At 45.6% G+C, this 21,503-nt stretch overlaps 1 protein-coding gene across 4 annotated transcripts in view; it reads right to left on the reverse strand.

Moving 5' to 3' along the window:
• HECW2 (HECT, C2 and WW domain containing E3 ubiquitin protein ligase 2) overlaps positions 1 to 21,503 on the reverse strand; it is a 1,269,905-nt gene that overhangs the window by 237,335 nt on the left and 1,011,067 nt on the right. For all 4 annotated transcript variants that reach the window (XM_086955408.1, XM_086955407.1, XM_086955409.1 and 1 more), the window contains 2 exons: positions 19,833 to 19,929; positions 2,222 to 2,305 (listed from right to left, as the gene is read on the reverse strand). In XM_086955408.1, coding sequence (XP_086811534.1) covers positions 2,222 to 2,305; positions 19,833 to 19,929 — 181 coding nt within the window. The remainder of the gene's footprint in view (positions 1 to 2,221; positions 2,306 to 19,832; positions 19,930 to 21,503) is intronic.

The following is a 21,503-nucleotide window of genomic DNA, read 5'->3' on the forward strand; positions in this document are numbered from 1 at the left end:
AAATGCAACTTGTGTGAAGTGATAAGCAGTGCAATAGGGCGGTCTGTGTGACTGCGTTCACGCTACTTATGTTTAAAGCAAATAATGAATGAAAACGTTGCTGGACGCATTTCACTTTTGAGAGCTAAAAGGGTGAGTGAGCAGGCCTGGTCCAACCTCAAGTATTGACTCTCAATTTCCCAGCAAGACAATGTAGAGGGGATTAGCTAAACATATATCTCAAAGTACCTGTAATCATTGCAATACAAACTACATTTGGCTAACCTCGTAACAGAAATGCTAATGTACTTGTTTATAAAAATTTATAAAATTATTTGAAATCAAAAGAAATGGAAGAAGAGCTAAAAGAGCAAAAATGTGGTTAGTATTAGTTAGTCTCATATCCACCGTTCTGAAATAGAAGCAATTCGATCACTTGCAGCTCTTCTCGTTATTTGAACAAAACAGTTTTTCATCTCAAAATTAGCTGGCAAGTAATCGTTCATGAGGCAAATATTACATGTTCATATCTAAGCATCACCCTTCCCTTCTCGTTGACATCGGCCCTTGGTGACAATGTAGTGTCTCAGATCAGTTCATCTTTTCTGGCTGTGGGCTCAAAAATGTCTTTCTTCTGTGTGGTGTGGTGCTGTGGTGTTAAGTCTGTACCAGTGTGTGAGAGGCAATAGTAGTGCAGGGTTTCCTCCACCTTACTATTGCTATGGTGGAGAAAATTCCGTGGGCATCATGTCCTCTGGATTTTCGGGAGAAGCTGGAGGACATTCCATTAAAGGCAGGCCTAAATCAGAGCCTAATCTACCCAACCCTAAATCAGTGCCTAATATTTCTTCGAGTTCTGTTTGTGTTTAATAATGTTATCATTGCTCGTATAACAAAAACTGAATGGGGCATTATCATTGTAATTCTAGTGGTTCAATGGCTTTTGCAGTCATTCAACATTATATGCTTTTAAGATTTAAACTTTGACAAAACTATACTTCTAATTCCAGGGAGGGTTCCACAATCAAGTCTGTAATGTCCTGAGTAGGGTATGATGTTCTGGGTTTTGGCTGCCTATCAACCCTTCCATCTGTTGCAGGCTGACCCCTAACAAGTACATTCTCACAACTGTCATTGAATGGTTATTGTAAAGAGTGTGTATTATATGATAAGTTGCTACATGGAGCTAGAGTGAAAACATGACCAATTTACAGTGCAACATGCAGCCAAATACTTACATCATGGGCTAAACTACATAGATTGCACTAATGTCATTAAAAAATATATGTACAAACGGGTAAGTGCAAAATCTGCACTGATTGACATTTGCAAAAAGCATATGGCATATCCGTTATGCAGTCCAAATTCCAGTGCAAAATTGCACCACTCTCTAATGAAATCAATGTTTGTGTAAATGGTACTGGAAATTTGTGCTGCTGCGATCTATTTAATCTTGCCTTAAAAGCCTGTGCAACGTTTGGGTTTGATTTACCAACTTTCATGTGTAAAAATGTACAACGGTATTCTGCATTAATGGGGAAAAATAGTGCAGCACAACAGCAAGAGTTGCACTCTGGTTAAGCTATTGGCAGCACTGGTGGTAACAAACTATTTTCTTGCCGTTAAAGGTGAACCAGCACCGATTTGCACAAGACTTTCACTCGAGATACAACTTCCAGTGCAAATTTCAATGGGAGGCCAACTGTCCCAGGGTAAACCACCTCCTAAATTGTAATTTCCTTTAAATTACATGTTACATTTAGGGATATATGTTCCTTGTTTGAGCCTAGTTTCATTTGGCGCTAGGGGTCCACCAGAGCCATGCCATGCTTGTTATGTTAGTAGCTCTGACTCTACATTAATCCCATGAGCGTTTACGCTATTCCTGCCCCATATCTAGTGTTTTGCCTTGACAGTAGGGGAGTTGGTGCTCCGTGACGTAAGCGACTTCGATGAGGCGGTCGCACGTGTGCCTCCGTTTCGAGTCGTGAGATGTCGCTAGTCACGTGCGCCCTGAAATACCAAACAACATCACTCAGAAGCACAAACACTAACCATGAATGAGGAGCGCCAAGTGTGCTTCTGCAATGAGATGCTGAGCTCGGTGCTGGGATCAGCAAACCTCTGAGAGAAGATAGAGAGAGACTATTGGAGCACAGGGTATGCACTGACCCCGGGGAAGGCTGGATCAAAACAAAAGCTGTAGTGAAGTCCACTAGTCAGAGAAGCAGAGCTCACCTACCTTAAGAGCATCACGAGGTCCGCATCCCCCGACAGACGCACCAAGCCTGACGTCCCCTCCGAGCGGATGAACTGGATCTTCTCCCTGTGGGGGGAAACAAATAGTGCCAGGATGTCTTTGAGAAGCAAGGCGCAGATGTACAGCAGGGCGGCAGCGAACGCCAGCGGGTAGATGAGACGCAGCTCGGAGGCGAGCCCCGGGGGCCGCGGCCCCACGACGAGCCCAGGTGAGGGGCTCGCGCCTCTGCAGTAGAGGAGGCAGGACATCGCATCTGCTCCGGTGTGAACTCTTCTCCTGCCGCAGCTTCATTGATACCCGGCTGCCTCGAGTGGAGCAGCCGTAAAGCCAATGAAAAGCAGCGCCTGAAGTTCACGGCAGCCGTGGCCCTGCATGCCAAGCAGCCGCAGCGCTGGCCCTGCGGGAAGGCATCGCTATTCCAAACGTGAGCAGCTGCCCGTGGCGCACGTGCCCTCCCGCCGCTGCCAGCTGCGACGCGCGCACTTGCGCTGAAGACCTTTCCTACAGCTGATGGGGACACGGCGGTGTGCTCGCGGAGCTGCAGCGCCACGCGACCAGCCAGCCGCGTGGAGCATCCAGCCGCGTGCCGAATGGAAACACACCACCCGTGTCAGTGGGATAGGGGTGGGTATGTGTGGAGGGGAACACGTGTGCCGCGTAATAAGTAGGGTGCAGTGTCTGAAAGTACTCTGAAGGAAGCAGATCAAAGGCATATATATACACACCAGGGAGTTGGCTGGCTGTGCAGCATTTTGTAGCTTTTTAAGCCCAATGTAGAGAGAGGGCAGGACGTTTAAAACCTACCTTTGTGGTTTCCACAGGTCTCGAAATCTCCGCAGCAGAAATCGATCAATGGGCTTGGGCAGGTGAAGGGTTTGCCGTTACGGACGTGGAATGCCCGAATCTACGGGTCACATACGACACACACTGCTTGGTAAGCCTCCATACATTTGAAAAAACCCTGGAATACATTGGCCTACAATTTCTCAACATTCCCTGCAAAGCCAGAAAGGCAGCGTGAATACAGTTTAACCTACACATTAATGAATTACTAGAGGACCTGCTCTTTAATATGTGAGGCAGTTCCCGTGAGTTAATCTCTTTATGTAGGGCCCCAGAAGAGAGGTGTCCAACACATGTCCAGGAGGGCGGGATCTGTGCAAGATTTCAATATAACCACCACGTAAACACGTTCTTTTTGGAATCATTGTAAGTACATTTATCTTCTGTGGTTATCTTGAAAATCTGCCATGGATCTGGCCCTCCTACACCTCTGTTGGACACACCTGCCATAGGACAATGAAGTGCCCTTGCTTAGACGGCAGACAGTTCGAACTCCCATAGCGTCTTACATGAAACCTTTTTTTCCATGCACTCCTTTCCAGTGGTGTACTACCTCCCGTTTCTCTCTTCTCAGTTCTTTTCCTGGAATACAGTTTAGTGAATTGATCAGTGCAGCCCCTTGAACAACAGTCAGCTATTATCTGTGTGGTTTCTGCATACTCAGTTTCAATATCAATGGCATTCAGGCATTTTACAAGGAAAATTGGTTTCCATTGGAAACTGAGCAGAGATTGACACAGGAATAAAGAGTACTTTCACAACACAGAGCGGATTTCATTTTCCAAGGTTCTGAAACGTGCAGATCAGATAAGGAATGAAGACTCAAATCTTAGCAATTAATTCGTTAGCTATTTTCACTCCTTATAACATTTAAAACTTCAAAATAAGATAATGTGTACTCTCCTTGCACAAGTAGAAGAATTATTTGAGAGAGAAGAAAACATAGAGTGGACAGGTAAACCAGCACTGGCAAAGTTAATGGGTCCAAACAGCCTTAGTGTAAGAAGACATCCAAATAGTGTCTAGCTTTAGATACAGTCTTGATTTTCTCTTAGCTTAAGAAAAATTCAAACAGTATCTGGACCTTGGTTTAGTCATTGAGATCAGCAGATGCTCATTTTCACTCTGCACATATATAGCCCTTTTGGTCCAGGCAAACCATAGGAGCAGGGAGGTGGGGTTAATGATAGCCAAGGACCCATTCAGAAGCTGTGCCATCGTAAAAATCTATAACTCCAGCTAACCACACGAGAGCGCCACAAATATTTCCTGGGTTTCCTAAACAGAAGGGAAAGGGAAGTATATCTGTATTTTTCTCCTCTGTCGTGTTTGTTTTTTTGTTTATACTGTGATTTTTATTATTATATGGTTATGTGTACCTTTAGGAGCACCAATTGTATGTTTGTATTTGCTTTGGTATCTTTGATGTCTTATAAAAAGAATTCAAATTACAAAAAGTTAGATTACTGTATATATGCACCGTAAGAATCACAATGCAAACACCAATTATCAGACATAAAAAAAAAATGTCTAACACCATGTGCCACAACAACTCTCCAGTGCGAGTCATCAGTAAATAATGTAACAGGTTTGTTCAACACGCATAATAGTGAATACACCACCAACTAATAATAAAAGAAAGTAGAGTATTGTCATTATGTAAACAAAGTTCCCCGTGAAGGAACCACAATGGGGACGTATCCAAATCCTAAAGCACAATCGATGCACCAATGTGATGAAAACCAAGCTGCTCTTCTCAATCAACCGTGCGCTTCATGCACAGTTATATTATGGTATTTATTGACGACTCGTACTGGAGAATTGTTGTGGCACATTTTGTTATCAAATGGATAATTATTGAGGAACATGGAGCGCGCACATGGTACATTATTTGTAGTGAAACGACGAGTATCTCCAACCTTAGCGCACCTAAGTTTAACAATGTTGTTTGAAGATGTAGCTCTTGGGATGTTCATCAGAACCAGCAAATAAAATCTAGGCATTAATACAGGACACAAGGAGGAGCTTCGCGCGCAACCAAGATGGTTGCGTGAGCACATGGCTCCCGAGACCCTCGTAACCTCCCACATCTATCCTGTTGTCTATCCTGTCCTTCATTGATGTCTTCGTGAAGACGAACCACGGGTGAGGCGAGACCTGCATTCCGATTCCAAATCGGGCCCCGGGACCCGGTGTTGTGGTGCTCAGAAGATTGCGGCCTAAGTCTCCGTGATGCCCGGCTATGGAGTTGGCATGGTGCCCGAGCTGTAGTTGAACAACATCGGCCTGAGGTGGCAGGGTCGACCGGTCTGGTTGACTTTCACTTTCGATTTGTTTTACCGGAAGGGATTTCCGACTGGGAGCGGCCCCCCAGTGCCGAGGGCAGCTATCCTACGCTCCCCCCGAGTGTACCTCCTCACTGCTTTCCGAGTTTTGGGAGGATATCTGGCCTGTGCCCACTGACTGAGGTTGGACCTCCGCCCGGGGGTCCCTGGAGCCACCATCTTCCTACTTAGTCTATCTACTTCACATCGGTCCACATTCCGCAATGGCGGGGAAACCAGAGGGGGAAAAGCAGAAGCTCAAGAGAACTCGGCGGGGTGGCTATACCCAGACTAACAACATGGATCATTATGCCCAGACTAAGGGGTCTCCCAGCGGATCGGGCAGGTCGTTGGAGGACACGAGAGATGCTCTGACTTCGGCAACTGAGTCGACCCTGCAAGACGTTATGGCCGCTATAGATGGGATCAAATCCTCCCTTGGGCAACAAATGGAGACCCTCGCCCATAAACTTGATACTGTGGCGATCGATCTCAATCTGATCCGCACGGACTTGACGAAAACGAAAGAGAAAGTCAAGTCGTTGGACATTGAGACTTCCAGTTTGACGGGTGACGTTGCTGACTTGCAGACGGAGGTCCAAGGACAAGGTACTCACATTGTCGCGCTCGCGCTACTGCTAGCGCTTTGTGTTTTAAACTTTCCTGGTTTTCTATTTGTGTTATTTTACTTTACTTTTCCCCTGTTTTTAGCGGGACTAGGCTGGGTATTCCCCCTCTCTCTCACTGCATATAAAACATACCAATTCACCGCCGCTTTGGTGGGTCCGGGTCCCGGGGTTGGTCCTGTTTGGGCGCCATCTTGCTTTGGGCTCTGCTCATCCCGGCGGGCGCCCTGTTTGAGTGTCCTTGCGCTCGCACTGTTCCTCAGCGCGCCTATTTAAGGCGGACTCTCTTTTCTAGTGGCCTGGACAAGGTACTCGCATTTCCGCGCCCGCGCTGCTGCTAGCGCTTTGTGTTTTAAACTTTCCTGGTTTTCTATTTGTGTTATTTTACTTTACTTTTCCCCTGTTTTTAGCGGGACTAGGCTGGGTATTTCCCCTCCCTCTCACCGCATATAAAACATACCAATTCACCGCCGCTTTGGTGGGTCCGGGTCCCGGGGGTGGTCCTGTTTGGGCGCCATCTTGCTTTGGGCTCTGCTCATCCCGGCGGGCGCCATCTTTGAGCGTCCTTGCGCTCGCACTGTTCCTCGGCGCGCCTATTTAAAGTCGTCCTCTCCCGCGCAGCGGGGACGCGCAGTCACGGCGCCCTCGCGTAGCCTGAGTCGTGCCAGAGTCCTGCCCGTCTGCGCCCGTCAGCGACGAGGAAGCGCGAGTCGCGTCAGGGCTCTGGTCACCAGGCTCGATTATCAGCATGCAGGCACCACCGACAATTAGTTATACTCGGGCTGAACTGTTGACCATTGGGTATAGGGTCGATGTCTGTGCATGTGATCCTGTGGACCCCTTATCCGGCCCATATGTTTGTGCCTGTATGGGTTGGTCCCTAGACAGGCCGGCTAGGATTCGATCTCTGGAAGGGATTGTTCCGACCACGCTCAATAACACCGCGGGCCGTGTGCTTCGGATCTGGAACCTTAACGTGAGGTCATTGGTCAAACATCACCAGTTTATATATGACCTCATTGAAAAGGATTCCCCCGATTTACTCTTCTTTACCGAAACCTGGCTCCAGGACTCGGACACCGCTATCCTTAATCTTACCTTTCCATCGGAATATACGGTGTTCACATTGAATCGCGCCACGAGAGGAGGTGGCATCGCCATGGCAGTAAAATCGTGCTTCCCCTCGGAATGGAAAGCCCTTAGTTTGCCAGCCTGCGAGAGTTCCCTTTTTAAAGTGGCCTTCAGTCATCATTTCACGCTTAGCGGTATCCTTATTTACCGCCCTCCAGGCAATGACACCGTCTTCAAGGCCGCTCTTGCCGATATGGTAAGTTCTCTAGCGCCCAGCTGTGCGAATTTTAACATCATTGGCGACCTCAACATTAATTTTGAATGCAGGTCGTCCACAGCAATAGACACCTTGCTTGCGGACCTTGAAGCACTGCAACTTGTCCAACTTGTCACACTCCCCACTCATACTGAGGAACACATCCTTGATCCCTTCTTCACCACCCTTGAGAGGGTGAAGGTGTCCAACCCGATTCCGGTTGGCTGGACTGACCATCTGTTGGTGGAAGTTTTCTGTCCCATTGACGATCCGCCATTCAAATCTGTGGATAGGCTGATTCTAAAAAGACACTGGCACAAGCTTAAACTTGAGGAGTTTTACAGGCTACTGGAGAAGAAACCCCTGAGCCCCATTCTGAATGTGGAACGAGGTTATGAACTGTTTTTCAAATGGATTTCGGATGCCCTTGACTCCCTCATACCTATGTGCTGGTCGAAATGCCACTCTAAGGTACCTAGCCCGTGGTACAACGACTCTCTTGCCGAGCTTAAGAAAATCTGCCGGAAAGCTGAGAGGGAATGGAGGAAGTCCTACGATCTCAGCCTGAAATCCTCTTATTTTGCCAAACTTAAGACCTATCATAGGGCAATCTGCAGAACTCGTGCCGCATTCTATGCCCAGGAATTCCAAACCAGTACTAACCCCTCAAAATTAATTTTTAAGGTCCTTAAAGACCTTATGAATAAAAGGGCCACTTCGGCAGAAATCTGCACTGACTCTCATTGTGAAAGTCTGGCATCCTTCTTTCTAGAGAAAGTGCAGGCTATCTACCGAGGATTTGATTGGTCTCTGCTCGATCCAGAGCCAGCTGGTCCTAACTCCCTGGCTTGTGAGACTCTGACCTCCTTGCCTGACCTGTCTATGGAGGCTTTTGACATGCTGAGCCTCAGGATCAAATCAGGCTCCCCTCTGGGTCCGCTGAAGCCAGCTCAAATCAGGATCCTTTCCCCCCTGTGTCGTGTCCCGATACTCTCCTTGATCAACCTGTCGCTTTCATCCGGAATGGTCCCCTCCTCGTGGAAGCAGGAGGGGAAGGCAAATTTAGACCCGCTCCTGCCTGAGAACTACCGCCTGAGAACTGCCTGCGAACCTGAGAACTACCGCCCCATATCTCTTCTCCCCTGGACAGCCAAAGTCACTGAGGCTCATGTAAATTCCATTCTGTCTGATCATCTTTCCCGTAACCATATACTGGACAAGAGTCAGAATGGTTTCCGGGCGGGACACAGCTCCGAGACCGCTTTGCTCTACATGATCGAGCACCTGCGCTTGGTGCTCGACTCCGGGCGGCGCTCCTTTTACTAGATCTGAGCGCCGCGTTCGATACTGTGTCCCACCGTGTCTTAATTCAGTGCCTAGAGGAAGCTGGAGTAGTGGGGACTGCTCTTCAGTGGTTCCGCTCTTTCCTCTCTGATCGGTCCTTTAAGGTGGCTATACCACCCTGCCAGTCCACTTTCCATCCTTTGGATCTGGGGGTTCCACAGGGCTCCTCGTTGAGCCCGACCCTGTTCAACCTCTACGTGAAACCGCTAGCTGCGATCGTCAAACAGTGGGGTTTGACGATGACCTCATATGCAGATGATACGCAGCTGGCGTTGACACTGAGTGGAGACCCTGAAATGGATGCCCCCAGATTCCGAGCTGGACTTGTGGCAGTAGCAAATTGGTTAAGAACCAATTGCTTACAATTGAACGCCAAAAAGACCGAAGTCATGGTTTTGGGGGAACATGCGGAGCTTTGGGGAGATCAGTGGTGGCCTCCAGAATTGGGCGTCACTCCCGTTCCAGTTTCCGAATTATAGAACCTAGGGGTATGGCTGGATCCGGCGCTTACCTTCACGGGCCATACGAAGAAGGTTGCAGCCACCTGCTACGGCATCTTGCGAGGCTTAAGACCGATCCTTAAGTTTTTTGATCCCTCCACCCGGCAGCTCGTGGTCCAGGCCTCGGTTCTATCTCGGCTGGACTACGGCAGCGCGCTGCTGCTGGGGATAAACCAGGCTGAGGCATCTAGGCTACAAAGGGTGCAGAATGCTGCGGCGCGGGCCATTGTTGGCCTTCCCAGGCATTGTTCTGTTTCCAGCACTATTTCCGCCCTTCACTGGCTGCCGGTCAGACAAAGAATTAAGTTAAAGTCGCTTTGTCTGGCCTTTAAAATCATGAAGCTCTCTTCGCCACCTGCACTCGCTAACTTGCTTATCCCCTATGTCCCTTCGAGGTTCCTGAGATCGGAGGCTCTTCATCTCGCGGCCTGCCCCCGTTTTAAACTCAGCAGGATGGGTGGCCGCTCCTACCGAGTACTTGCCGCTGGTTTGTGGAACTCACTCCCGGTGCACATTCGAGCTCTGGATAATCTGACCGCTTTTAGGCGTGCTATCAAAACCCTCCTGTTCTCTGTACCTGGTTAGCCGTCTTTTTCCTCTTCCTGCGTGTTATGTTTTAGTACCTGTTCAAGCGCCAGGACGCCCCTTTGCTGGGGCAGCTGTGCGCTGTATAAATATTATTAACATAACATAATATAACATAACTCGAAGGCCTCCAATGATCTCTTTGTGCGTCGTCTGGAGGATTTTGAAGGAAGGGCTCGGCGGAACAATGTCCATATCATCGGGGTCCCGGAGAAGGCAGAAGATTCTGCAGCTGACCTCTTCGTCGAAAATCTTGTTGTTAACCATCTTGCACCCAAGGGACTGAGTACGTTTTTCACGGTTGAGCGGGCTCATAGAGTCCCGGGTGGTAAGTCAAAAGTGGGTGCCCCACCGCGGCCTATGATCGCAAGGATTTTTAATTTCCGTGATAGAGACGCTATTCTGCAGGCCTCGCGGATGAGTGGTCCTATGAAGTTTGAGAACACTACCATCAGCTTCTACCCGGACTTTACCCAATCTGTCCAAAAGCAGAGACTTGGCTTCCTGGGGGTAAAGAGGAGACTGCGTGTTATGGGCCTTAAGTACGCTATGCTTTTTCCGGCCAAGTTGAGGATCGAACACGCGGAGCGCACTTATTTTTTCGATCGGCCGGAGGTGGTGGCTGACTGGCTTGACACTCTGCCGAACCATCGTGCACAAGAGGAACAATCTGGAGGGGCAAGAGGCGGACTGATGGAACAGGAATAGACACCTTTTGTCTGGTTTCTGGGGACCCCAGTGGGCCTCGAACTGTGGTTAGCTAATCCTGTAACGTGAATTGTTGTGACATCCGGGGGGGGTTGCGGGGCTATTGGTGGGTCTTTTTCCTCCTCTGATTAACTTTTTGTAGCCTAGTTAGATGTGGGGGCGACAGGCACACTGCAAGTTGGGGTGGCTTTCTAGTCTTATGCAGGGGTGTGGGGTGGGGGGGTTTGTAACGGGATGTTGGTGGGGGGATTTGGGGTTCCTGTTGGGGTGTGTGTTTGTTTTTCTGCAAGGCAATGTATTGTTAGACCTTCTGATCGAAGTGCTGGATTCTTACTGGGGTTGGATCATCTTTCACTTTTGGATGGGGGTAGGGAGCTGAAACTGATGAGCTGGAATGTGAATGGGTTGGGGGATAGGATTAAACATGGGGTAGTGCTGCAATTATTGAAACGTCTCTCCCCTGATGTGGTCCTTCTTCAGGAGACGCACTTGATAGGTAATACTTGTCATGCCATGAACAGGAAGGGGTATCGTCTGGTCGCCCATGCCGGGTTCTCCTCCGGCTCCAGGGGAGTTGGTATCCTAATTAAGACTTCTCTCCCACTAGAGATCGACGCTACGGTCCTCAGTGATAGGGGGCGCTATGTCGCTCTAACGGGCAGGTGGGAGGGCCGGACTCTTTCCCTGGTTTCCGTCTATGTCCCCCCCAGGCCTACAGTCAACTACTTTTGCGGACTTGGGGCGGGTCGTTCTTGCTCTCCCCGAGGGATCATTGCTATTGGGTGGTGATTTTAACGCTGTGGTTTTTGGTATGGCTGATCGCCATCCACCTAGGAATCTTAAGGGGGCACAGAACTGGCTTCACGATTTCATTGATATTCTGGGCTTGGTGGATTGCTGAAGATTGTTGCATCCCGCTCAGCGGCAGTACACATTTCATTCGGACACTCACAGTAGTCTCTCGAGGATTGATTATGTTTTGGTGCCGGCTGCACAGGCGCTTTCTATTTGTGAGGTTAAGCATCTGGCTAGGGGGGATCTCTGAACACTCTCCACTATGGCTTTGAATGGAGTTCAATTCTGGGACAGAGGGTCGGGTAGCCCCGATTAACCCCTGGTATCTCCGGAACCCTAAAACTCGTGCGGACCTGGTAAAAATCTCTCGACCATTATTTTCTTGAGAACGAGGGTTCTGTTTCGTCTGCGTTGTCACTCTGGGAGGCTTTCAAGGCTGTCCTCAGGGGCCAGGCCCTGTTGTTAATCGCAGGCATTAAGAAACGGAGGGATGAGGAGGTGGTTAAGATCGAGGCGGAGATAGCGGACCTTGAGCTCGGCCTGGAGCAGGAGGTTACCCGTGCCAAGACGCATGTTTTGCGACTTACACAGTTGGAATATAGGGCGTTGGTTACTGATGCGGCTAAGGCCATGAGTAGAGAACAACAGGGACGGCTATATGACGTGGGAGATAAAGCAGGCAAACTGATAGCGTGGCTGGATAAGAAGAATAGGGCTAGTCGTGTGGTGCCTGTGATTGAGACGGCGAGTGGTGGTCGTGTTACTGACCCTGAAGAGATTGTTCAGTGCTTTGCGGATCACTTTCAGACAGTGTACTCCTCTGTCGGAGAGGCCGGAGGAGGACTCACATCTATTGTTGCGTGATATTGCTTTACCGCATCTTTCTGATGCTGATAGGGAACAAATGGATGCTCCAATAACCGCAGACGAGGTGGCTCTTGTGATTCGCTCCCTGTGTTTGGGAAAAGCTATGGGTCCCAACGGTCTGCCTATTGAACTTTACAAGTTGCGGCCTGACAAGATAGCACCCTATTTAAGGGATATGTTTTTGGAGTCTCGTGAGTGTGGTTCTCTCCCTAGTGATCAACGTCTTGCGACCATTGTGGTTATTCATAAGGAGGGGAAACCGAGGGATAGGTGTACATCATACAGGCCGATTTCTCTTTTGAACGCCGAACCTAAGATCCTCGCAAAATTGCTGGCTAACCGTTTGATCACCGTTATTAGTGAGTTGATACATCCGGATCAATCCGGTTTCATCCCGCATAGAAACACTGCCCTGAATCGTAGGCGTCTGCATGGCGTTCTCGCGAGAGCTGCGACGTTGCTTGAGTTCGCCATCTTGGCGTCGTTGGATGCCACGATGGCTTTTGATACTGTGGAATGGCCATAGTTATGGGCTGCATTGGCTAAATTTGGGTTTGGACCCGGTTTTATTGGCTGGGTGCGGCTTCTCTATGAGGACCCCCTTGCGCACATTGTTGTGAATGGTCGTGTTTCTAATCCGTTTAGTCTTGGGAGAGGTACTCGTCAGGGTTATCCCTTGTCGCCGCTAGTGTTTGCCCTAGCCCTAGAGCCCCTTGATGCATGGATCCAATGGGAACCCTCGATGAAGGGCATTCAATGGTCTCCTGATTTTGAAGATCGCATCTCGCTCTAAGCAGATGATATCTTACTGTATTTGACCTCACCCCGGAAGTCATTGATGGTTTTGTGCGATGTTTTGACCTCCTTCGGTAGGAACTCTGGCTTGATTATTAATTGGGCGAAATCCTGCCTATACGTTCTTTCTGGTGACGTCCCTCTTCTTCCATGTCCCTGTCCTATTCAGGTGACACTGACGGGGTTTGAATACCTCGGTATCTATATTTCATTAGATCCTGTGGCCCGGCATGATCAGAATCTTCTCCCACCCTTGGCTAGATTGAAACAGGACGTCGCGGGTTGGCGTACACTTCCGCTTTCGCCGCTCGGTCGTGCGGCCCTATTTAAAATGATGTCTCTGCCTCGATTTCTGTATGCTCTCCAGAACACTCTTGATATAGTTCCCGCTAGCTATTTTTGTGTGGTTGAAGACCTTCAGAGGAAGTTGATATGGGACGGTAGGCCTCGTATTGCGCTTGCCAATTTGACGCTCCCGTGGTATGACGGGGGTATTGCTCTCCCTGACATCAAACGTTATTATTGGGCTTCTCAATTGGGGGTCATTAATCATGGTATGTATGGTCCTGAATTGAACCCTGTTTTTGCTATGGATAGATGGCTGTTGCCCGGGGGTAATTATTATAGGGCGCTGTACTCAAAATCGGTGGTCAAGACTCTGTCGGGGCCTACGAGGACGGCAGTGCGTACGTGGCAGGACGCTACTAGTTCCATGGGGTGGAAAGATTGCTTGACTCTAATGACCCCGCTTTTCGACTCGGACAAGCTTGGTAAGCTGTGGAAGACCAAGGTGTTCGATAAGTGGGACCTCATCGGTATCAGTAAGGTGGGAAACCTCTGGGTTAAGGGCCAGGTGAAAACGTTTGAGATGTTAAAGACGGAGTTTGATTTGGGTGACACAGTGTACTTCCGCTATGTTCAGGTTCGCCATGCCTTAATGTCGGTTTTCCCTTTGGGTGAGGTAATTCCGGAGTCATCCCCGCTTGAAGATAGACTATTGGATGGCCATGTGCCCGACAGCACTATCTCCCTTGTTTACAAGAAATTGATTAATAATAGGTCAGACTTCCTGTTCGGGACTTGTGGACCAGTGACGGCCTCGAATTGGATGACGAGGACTGACAGTCTGCGATCTCCTCTCCCAAGGAGGTCGCGATTCCAGCTCTACTCCGACTGGTACAAGTTAAGATCCTCCACAGGATTTACGCCACGGGCTCCCGTTTGGTCCGAATGGGCTTTTCTGAGGAGGGATTATGCAAGCTAGGATGTGGGCAGGTAGGGACTTTTCTCAATATTATATGGGAATGTCGTGAGGTTGCTGCATTCTGGAGCGGGGTCCATGAGGTAATGAAGGAAGTGACGGGTGTTGCTCTCTTGCCGGAGGCCAGATGCTTCCTGTTGAATGTTTGGGAACCCACAGATTATAATGTAGCCCAGACTCAGTGGGCGTCCCTGGTGGCCATGATTGCCAAGCGAGATATTACTCAGTTGTGGGGGTCCCAGAGGCCTTCTACAGTTGAAGTATGGAAGGAAAACATGGACTGGTGTATGTTCAGGGAAAAGACGGTGTATCTGGCCCGGGGCCGTCCCCAGAAGTGGTGTAGAGTGTGGGGACCTTGGAATAGTTATCGTGGAGACATATGTACACCGCCTGCAGTAGATAACATTGATGTCCCACCTTACCCCTGACACCGCATTCTGACCTTCTCATTGTATCTTTATTGAGTTTGGCCCGTGTCCCCCCCTCCCTTTCCTTATGTTGATTGCGCTCATTGTATTTTCTTTTCCTTCCTCGATTGAACTGGCACTTTGTATAACATGTCTCATGCCTTGCTTGTTTATATTTTCAATAAAAAGAAACAAAAAAAATACAGGACACAAGACAATACAGCACCGAAATTGGAACCAAAACACAACTCATTAAACAACTGGAATACTTATCCTGGAAAGAGATTAATCAAAGGTTGCTTGCTACTAGACATTCAGTATCATAAAGTTAGAAGGATTCCAAGAGGATTACGGATTTCTGTGAAACCCATGATGTTATAATCCAATAGACAGTTCATGAAAAGATTGTAAGCAATTGTCAAAAAATGCTCACTCGATGTGATTTTATATTTCATATAGGAGTTATCAAAGGCTTTGAAATCATTGGAAGAGGAAATACAGACCATAAAATCTGAGTTGGACAGAAGAGTTCCGGATGACGAGTGAAAAAAATCTTGGAAGAAATCAATACGAAATTAGACAGATACAACAAAGAAATGTATGATTGAAAACTCAAAAAGATTAAAAGGGATACAATAGGTTATAACTCCGTAAAAAAACCTACCACGGTCTTTTCTGAAGAACCTTTGGCAGCATAAGAAGATATTTCACTAGATTGGCAACCGAGTCAAGGACTACAAACAAAAAAAACGTCCATAAGTGATCCAACTCAGATACCTTACAAATCGGCTTTCTTGGCCATCAGCCCGGCAGCCAACAACAAACCAGAACAAAGTTTGGAAAAACAAGGAGAAGTCAGAGAAAAAGAACAAGCTAAAGAGAGGAGTAACCTTCGCAGACAGTTAAAAACTTAGTCATTAATATCTCCTCAGTGAATTTGACTCCTTTCCAAATGTTGGTATTGGACAAAGGCACTTCTTTTATTCCCACCTATCAAAGTAATATAATGGCGAGTGAAATGGCCTTTTTTAGGTTTATGAAAAAAATATGGTTGAGATATATTTCAGTATCACAAGACACAAGATCCTCCCAAATATAAGGAGTTAAAATCCAAAAGCCCATTCATGGCACCTGTGTCCCACAAAAACATGGATTCATTCGAAAGAGTAGTGAAAAACAATTTGAAATCAGTGAGATTTGATGCCAAAGCATCAAAAAATCTGATATAATAATGAAGTACCCTTTAATCACTGGCAGATAATCCACACATAATGTTTCAATCAGCTGACAAAGGGAGGGCTTTAGTGGTAATGGACATTTCAATTTCATATTACATCAGTAGACAACACACATGTGAAATATATATATATATATATATATATATATATATATATATACACACACACACACATATATACACCACTTGACACAGGCGGAGGTGTTTCAATCCACACTGAATGAAACATTCATGAAAGCTGTTGACGTGAATTGGTGATCACACAGTCTTTCTTAACAGCTCAATACCCCTGGAGACTCAGGTTGTACATGCTTTCGAAGATCCACAAACATCCTCATGAACCACTATTTAGACCGATCATGTCAGCATGCGGGTCTCTACATGAACCTGTTTGACAATAGCTTGACTGTTTCCTCCAACCATTTGTAGAACAGTGGCAGTCGTACATTAAGGAAACCCCAGCTTTCCTCAACACACTAATACAGTTATCAACAGATTATATGTCAGATTGGTGGTTGCCTACCATCTATGTGAATGTATTTTACACATACATACCTCATAGCGAAAGTATGGAAGCAGTGGAGTGGGCTCTTTTGCAATAAGATGAAATAAGGGCCAATAAAGTTTTTTTCCTGGAACACTTGCACTTCGCCCTATATCACCATTACCCTCAGTGGAAGACCATTTCTATTTACAAAAAAGCAGGACTTTCATGGGCTTTTCAGGCGCACCGAGCTATGCCAACATCTTTATGGCTAAGATTGAAGCAGATTTGGTGCTGTACTATAAGCACTGGCAGAAACACCTTATACCGTAAAAACGGTTCATTGACAAAAAATTCTGATATGGAGGGCAATCAACGTACATTAGAGGAAAAATTATAACATTTAGAAACAATCACATTAAGTTCACTCACCCGATTCATAAACAGCAAATTCCCTTATTGGATGTTTTGGTCAAAATAACAACTACATGCATTCAGACCAGTGCTTACACAAAACCCACGGGCAGGAACAACAGTTTGCACTATTGCAGATTGCTTCAACTAGCCTTGAAAAATCATCTTCCTTTTTCGCAATCCATCAGGTTATAACAAATTATCTCAGATCCTGAAGAACTTTCTGCTACATAGGAATCGTTCAAAGTAAGTTTTAGGAATAGAGGTTATCATCAATTAGACTTGGACCAATCCAAGAATCAACAGAATCCTTTGATAGAAAAAAGCAGTTGGAGAAAACTGTCAAAGCGATTCCTGGAGGATGATATGTGTTTTCAAACAATCAACAAAGTCCAAATCAATAAAAAACATCATAAACAAAAGGTGGGCAATCCTACAGAGTGAACCCCATTTCGAAAGATTGCTTACAGATAAGCTACTGTTTGTGTACAGTAGGTCGAGGAACATTAAGTAGATTTTATCCTTGAAGTGTCGAAACCAGGAGATCAAATTTTGAGGCATGCAAAGATGTCTGAATTGTGTACATTGCAACAACGTAATAACAGGAGATACAGTTTCACACCCCAGTAAAGGCACTGTCATCAGGTTGAAACATTCTGCAGACTGCAATGCTAAAAAATGTGCTCTATGCTTTAAAATGTCTGTGTGGAATGACGTATGTAGGTAAAACCGAGAGAAAGATAAAGGTTCGGATTACAGAACACAAGAACTATATTGGCAAAACAACGAAACCCTCGAAGGTAGCTACACACTGAATTGAGGCAGGGCACAACATCATACAACTGTGTTTTCAGGTTTTCGAAGTGGTCAAACAGAAAGGGGGAACAGACAATCGCAAAAGGCTTTCACAAACTGTATTTTTTTGGATCAGAAGGTTAGATACCATGTAACCACATGGAGTGAATGATAAACTGGACTATACTTATTTTGTTTGATTAATCTTTTATTTTCTCACAGACTGCATTTACATGAATACAGCAGATTTTTGTAGTTATATCATTACAATGTGTGTATGTTAGGAAATATTGTTTTGTTTCAACAAGTGAATGTTTTTCCACATTTATACTTTTTTGTCTTCATAACATTTTGTTTAGGCATATTGTATGTATAAGCCCCGGAGGCTCGCTCTGCATTTGGGAACTCTAGCAGCTCTCTGGTACAGGTCAAAACACTGAGCTATGCTTGCATATATGAATTCGATACACATCCTTTGTTTTTTCTTTGCTATTCCTCATTTCTGTTGATGACATGTTTGGTACCAATTTGTGCTGAATTGCCAGGGTAACACTTAATGGGTGTTCACAGGGTGAGCACAGGTGCCCCTTTTTCGGCTTACTGCTACAATTAGACATGGATGATGTTAATGTGTTCACTTGACCCGTTATGGGGATTATTCTGTTTGAGACACCATATGAAGAATATTAGCTCTCTCTCGGTCCCTTTAAGCCAATCCAGACCCGTATGATTCAGCATAACTTGAGAAAACACCATTGGTTTATTTAAGGGTGCAACCAGGGTCGCGTTGAACAATTTCCAGGCCATTGCATGGCAGGGAGAACAGCAGTGAGCGCTGGCAGCGTGACCTCTTTTGAATCGGACCACAGGATAGAATATACTCTTCATAATATCTGGTATCTGGAAGTAAGTGCACTTGGTTTGATGGGGTTTACGCATAATTGGATTGATTAAGCACTGGGGAAGTGTGCATAAGCACATCCGTGCATGAAGCACTCAGTTGATTAAGAAGAACAGTGTGGTTTTCATCACGTCAGTGCATTGATAGAGCGTAAGGATTGTGTGTAAGTCTAAACCTCGGTTTCTTCATGGGGAACTTTGTTTATGTAATGACAATACTTTTCTTTACTTTATTATTAGTTGGCCGCATATTCACTATTACGCATGTTGAGCACACCTGTTATGGAATTTACAGATGACTCGCACTGGAGAATTGTTGTGGCACATGGTGTTAGAAACAGCCATAGACACGTAGACAGCTTTTATTTATGTCAGATTATTTATGTCAGATAATTGGTGTTTGCATTGTGATTCTTGTGCTGCATATATACAGTAATACATTGTTTTTTTTAGAGACTCATGTTGAAGGGTCGAATGTACCAAAATTTATTGGGGACCAGAAGTCATCGCATGATAAAATTATTGATTTTTTGGATATGATGTCAAGTCATGAACATAGTTGTTATAATTTGGAGTGTATTTTATGAATGAAGCAAATTCAAACAAATAACAACTTAACCCTTTCGATGCTGATGACGAGCTCAGCTCGTCATCACCCACGGGTGTCGTGTGCTGATGACGAGCTGAGCTCGTCATGAATATATGGCCTCCTGAATTTTTCAGCACAGGACGGGAAAACTGCCAGCAGCCATGTGGTTAAGGAACACTGAATAAAATAAAACATATTTGACAATTTTGTTTGAGGATTACTGTTTTAAGTTATATACAACAATTGTTAAGCATCAGATGAACCTTTATTTAGGTCATAGTGAAATGCGTCTGGGGAGTGGGCTCACTAACAACATGCATGCAAGTATAGACAGTGGTGCAGTAGGTGACATTGCATACATCCCCAATACTACATTGCGGAAAATGATTCATATGAATGATAATTGAGGAATAAGGAGTGCGCACATGGTACATTGTCTGTGGTCATCCAAACTTCGAAAATATGTGAGTTTTGTTTGTATTGTGAACGAGTTGCAGTCTCAAACCTAGTGACAAACTCTTCAGCCTGGCTATGGCAGAAGGTCCAGCCCATGCACCAAAGGTGATAGTGTTATTCTAAAGACATGACGGTGAAAGGTACACAAGACAACACTTAAGGTTAAAGCAGATGTGTTGAACCTCAGAAGAAATCAAGCAACCCAAACAAGCACTGCAGCTGCAGCCATTTTGATAGGGTAAAATCAGTTGTATCAAAGTACTGATTACTACGAGAGAGTGCTCTGAAATGGATATGTGACTAAACTGCTTTCGAGCTTACTGTAGCAGTTGTTACCTGAGTGAATGATTCCGGCTCAGATCTGGCTGGCGCTCCTGCAGGATTTCAAAGATGTTTGGCTGACGCAAGAAGGCAACAATCTTATCATTGTACGCTGAAAACAGGAACACATTGTACTGAAAATGACTATTTCTGCATACTTGTGAGAATAACATTATGGCTTGCATAACATATTATAAAAATCAGCACATACAAGCACCCATACAATAACACACACCCTCTCCCTTAAGTCACTTTAATTTGCTAACTACAAATTTTTGCCATGAAATTTATACCAGGTATAGTACCAAGAACATACCCAGTATGGCCGGTAGGATAACTCTGTCAAGTTCATGAGGATGATCGAATTGTGATCAATTGATTGACGGTACGCACAAGGTAAAATAATTCAAGAATGATAGCAATATCATATTAAATCTAGTGCCTTCATCCTCCAACTGTTTACTGAATTTCCAGTTAATTATGTATGTACTCCTGGAGGGATAAGCGTCATCCGATAGCCGCAGCTCTGTAAAGGACAAGTTAAATGCTTTTAGTAAGACACCTATGTTAAGTGTCCTAACTAGGCTTTCAAGTAATATTAGGTTTTTAATTTCCTTAAATAAGGTTTGCAGTTTTCCATGGTGGATATTATCCTTGGGCAATATAATTAGCTCTGCCTTTAGTATTTATTGTCCACTTGAGTGATTATTATTTGAAACCGCTGGCCACAATTTATGGCATCATATAATATGGGGACAACAAGAGAACCTCCAGTGACAGTGGATCTGAGTTCAAGCTGAACACGGGGAACATTGTCAATGTTTATGACTCATTTTCCTTACAGGCAGCCATACCCAATCAAGAACTTCAGTGGTGATGGCAGCAGGGCAGTGGTAATCTGCAGAAGCATACCACTTCTGCAGCACGGAGCACTTCAGACACCACCTCACGACTGCATGTATTCACAGTGTGCTCTGAGTGGGTATTCACAAACCTGCTGCATATCTGAGTGTACCCCATCCCCAAGCCACCACCATCTTACAGTGATTACCATTCAGCTGTCAACATCCACTGAAACGTCACAGAATGGATTAATGCTGGTAGAAGGCTGATTGATTTGTGCTAGGTATCTCTGCACTGATTCTATCCCTTTAGTACACCTGGGAACATAATGGAAATATAAGTTAGGAAGGAAATTTGTAGGTCCTGCCTAGAAACAGGTTTAGCTGTCTGTCTGATAAAATATATCAAGTAGACTTTGGGTCATCTAATTTTCATGACGGGATATCTTTCTCATTAATTTCAGTTTCCTACTCTCGATTCAATGGCTTTCCTCCCAATTGTTGCTTTCGCCCCTCCCAAGGAGCATAGCTGCTTCACTATCCTTTTGATTGGATGAGTTGTATCTTTTCACTGCTGCCATGAAGGTCATACTTTTTCTTTGTTTTTCTTTTTACCAATTCATTAATCTGTTCAACCAAAAATGTGGGAGCCTGGCCAGTATTAACTATTCCATAAACATCTCAATTCAATTCAATTCAATAATAACTTTATTCGGTAGTTTTAAGAAAAACACCATAAAAGTTCACAATGAGCAAAATACAAGAAATACAAAATGTAAAATCATTAAAATATGCGTTTGTTAAAAAATAATTAAAACGAGCAGCAACATCTCAATTTATGTTA

The sequence above is a fragment of the Lissotriton vulgaris genome, chromosome 2_1 (assembly GCF_964263255.1).
Source record: "Lissotriton vulgaris chromosome 2_1, aLisVul1.2, whole genome shotgun sequence".
Lineage (NCBI taxonomy): Eukaryota > Metazoa > Chordata > Amphibia > Caudata > Salamandridae > Lissotriton > Lissotriton vulgaris.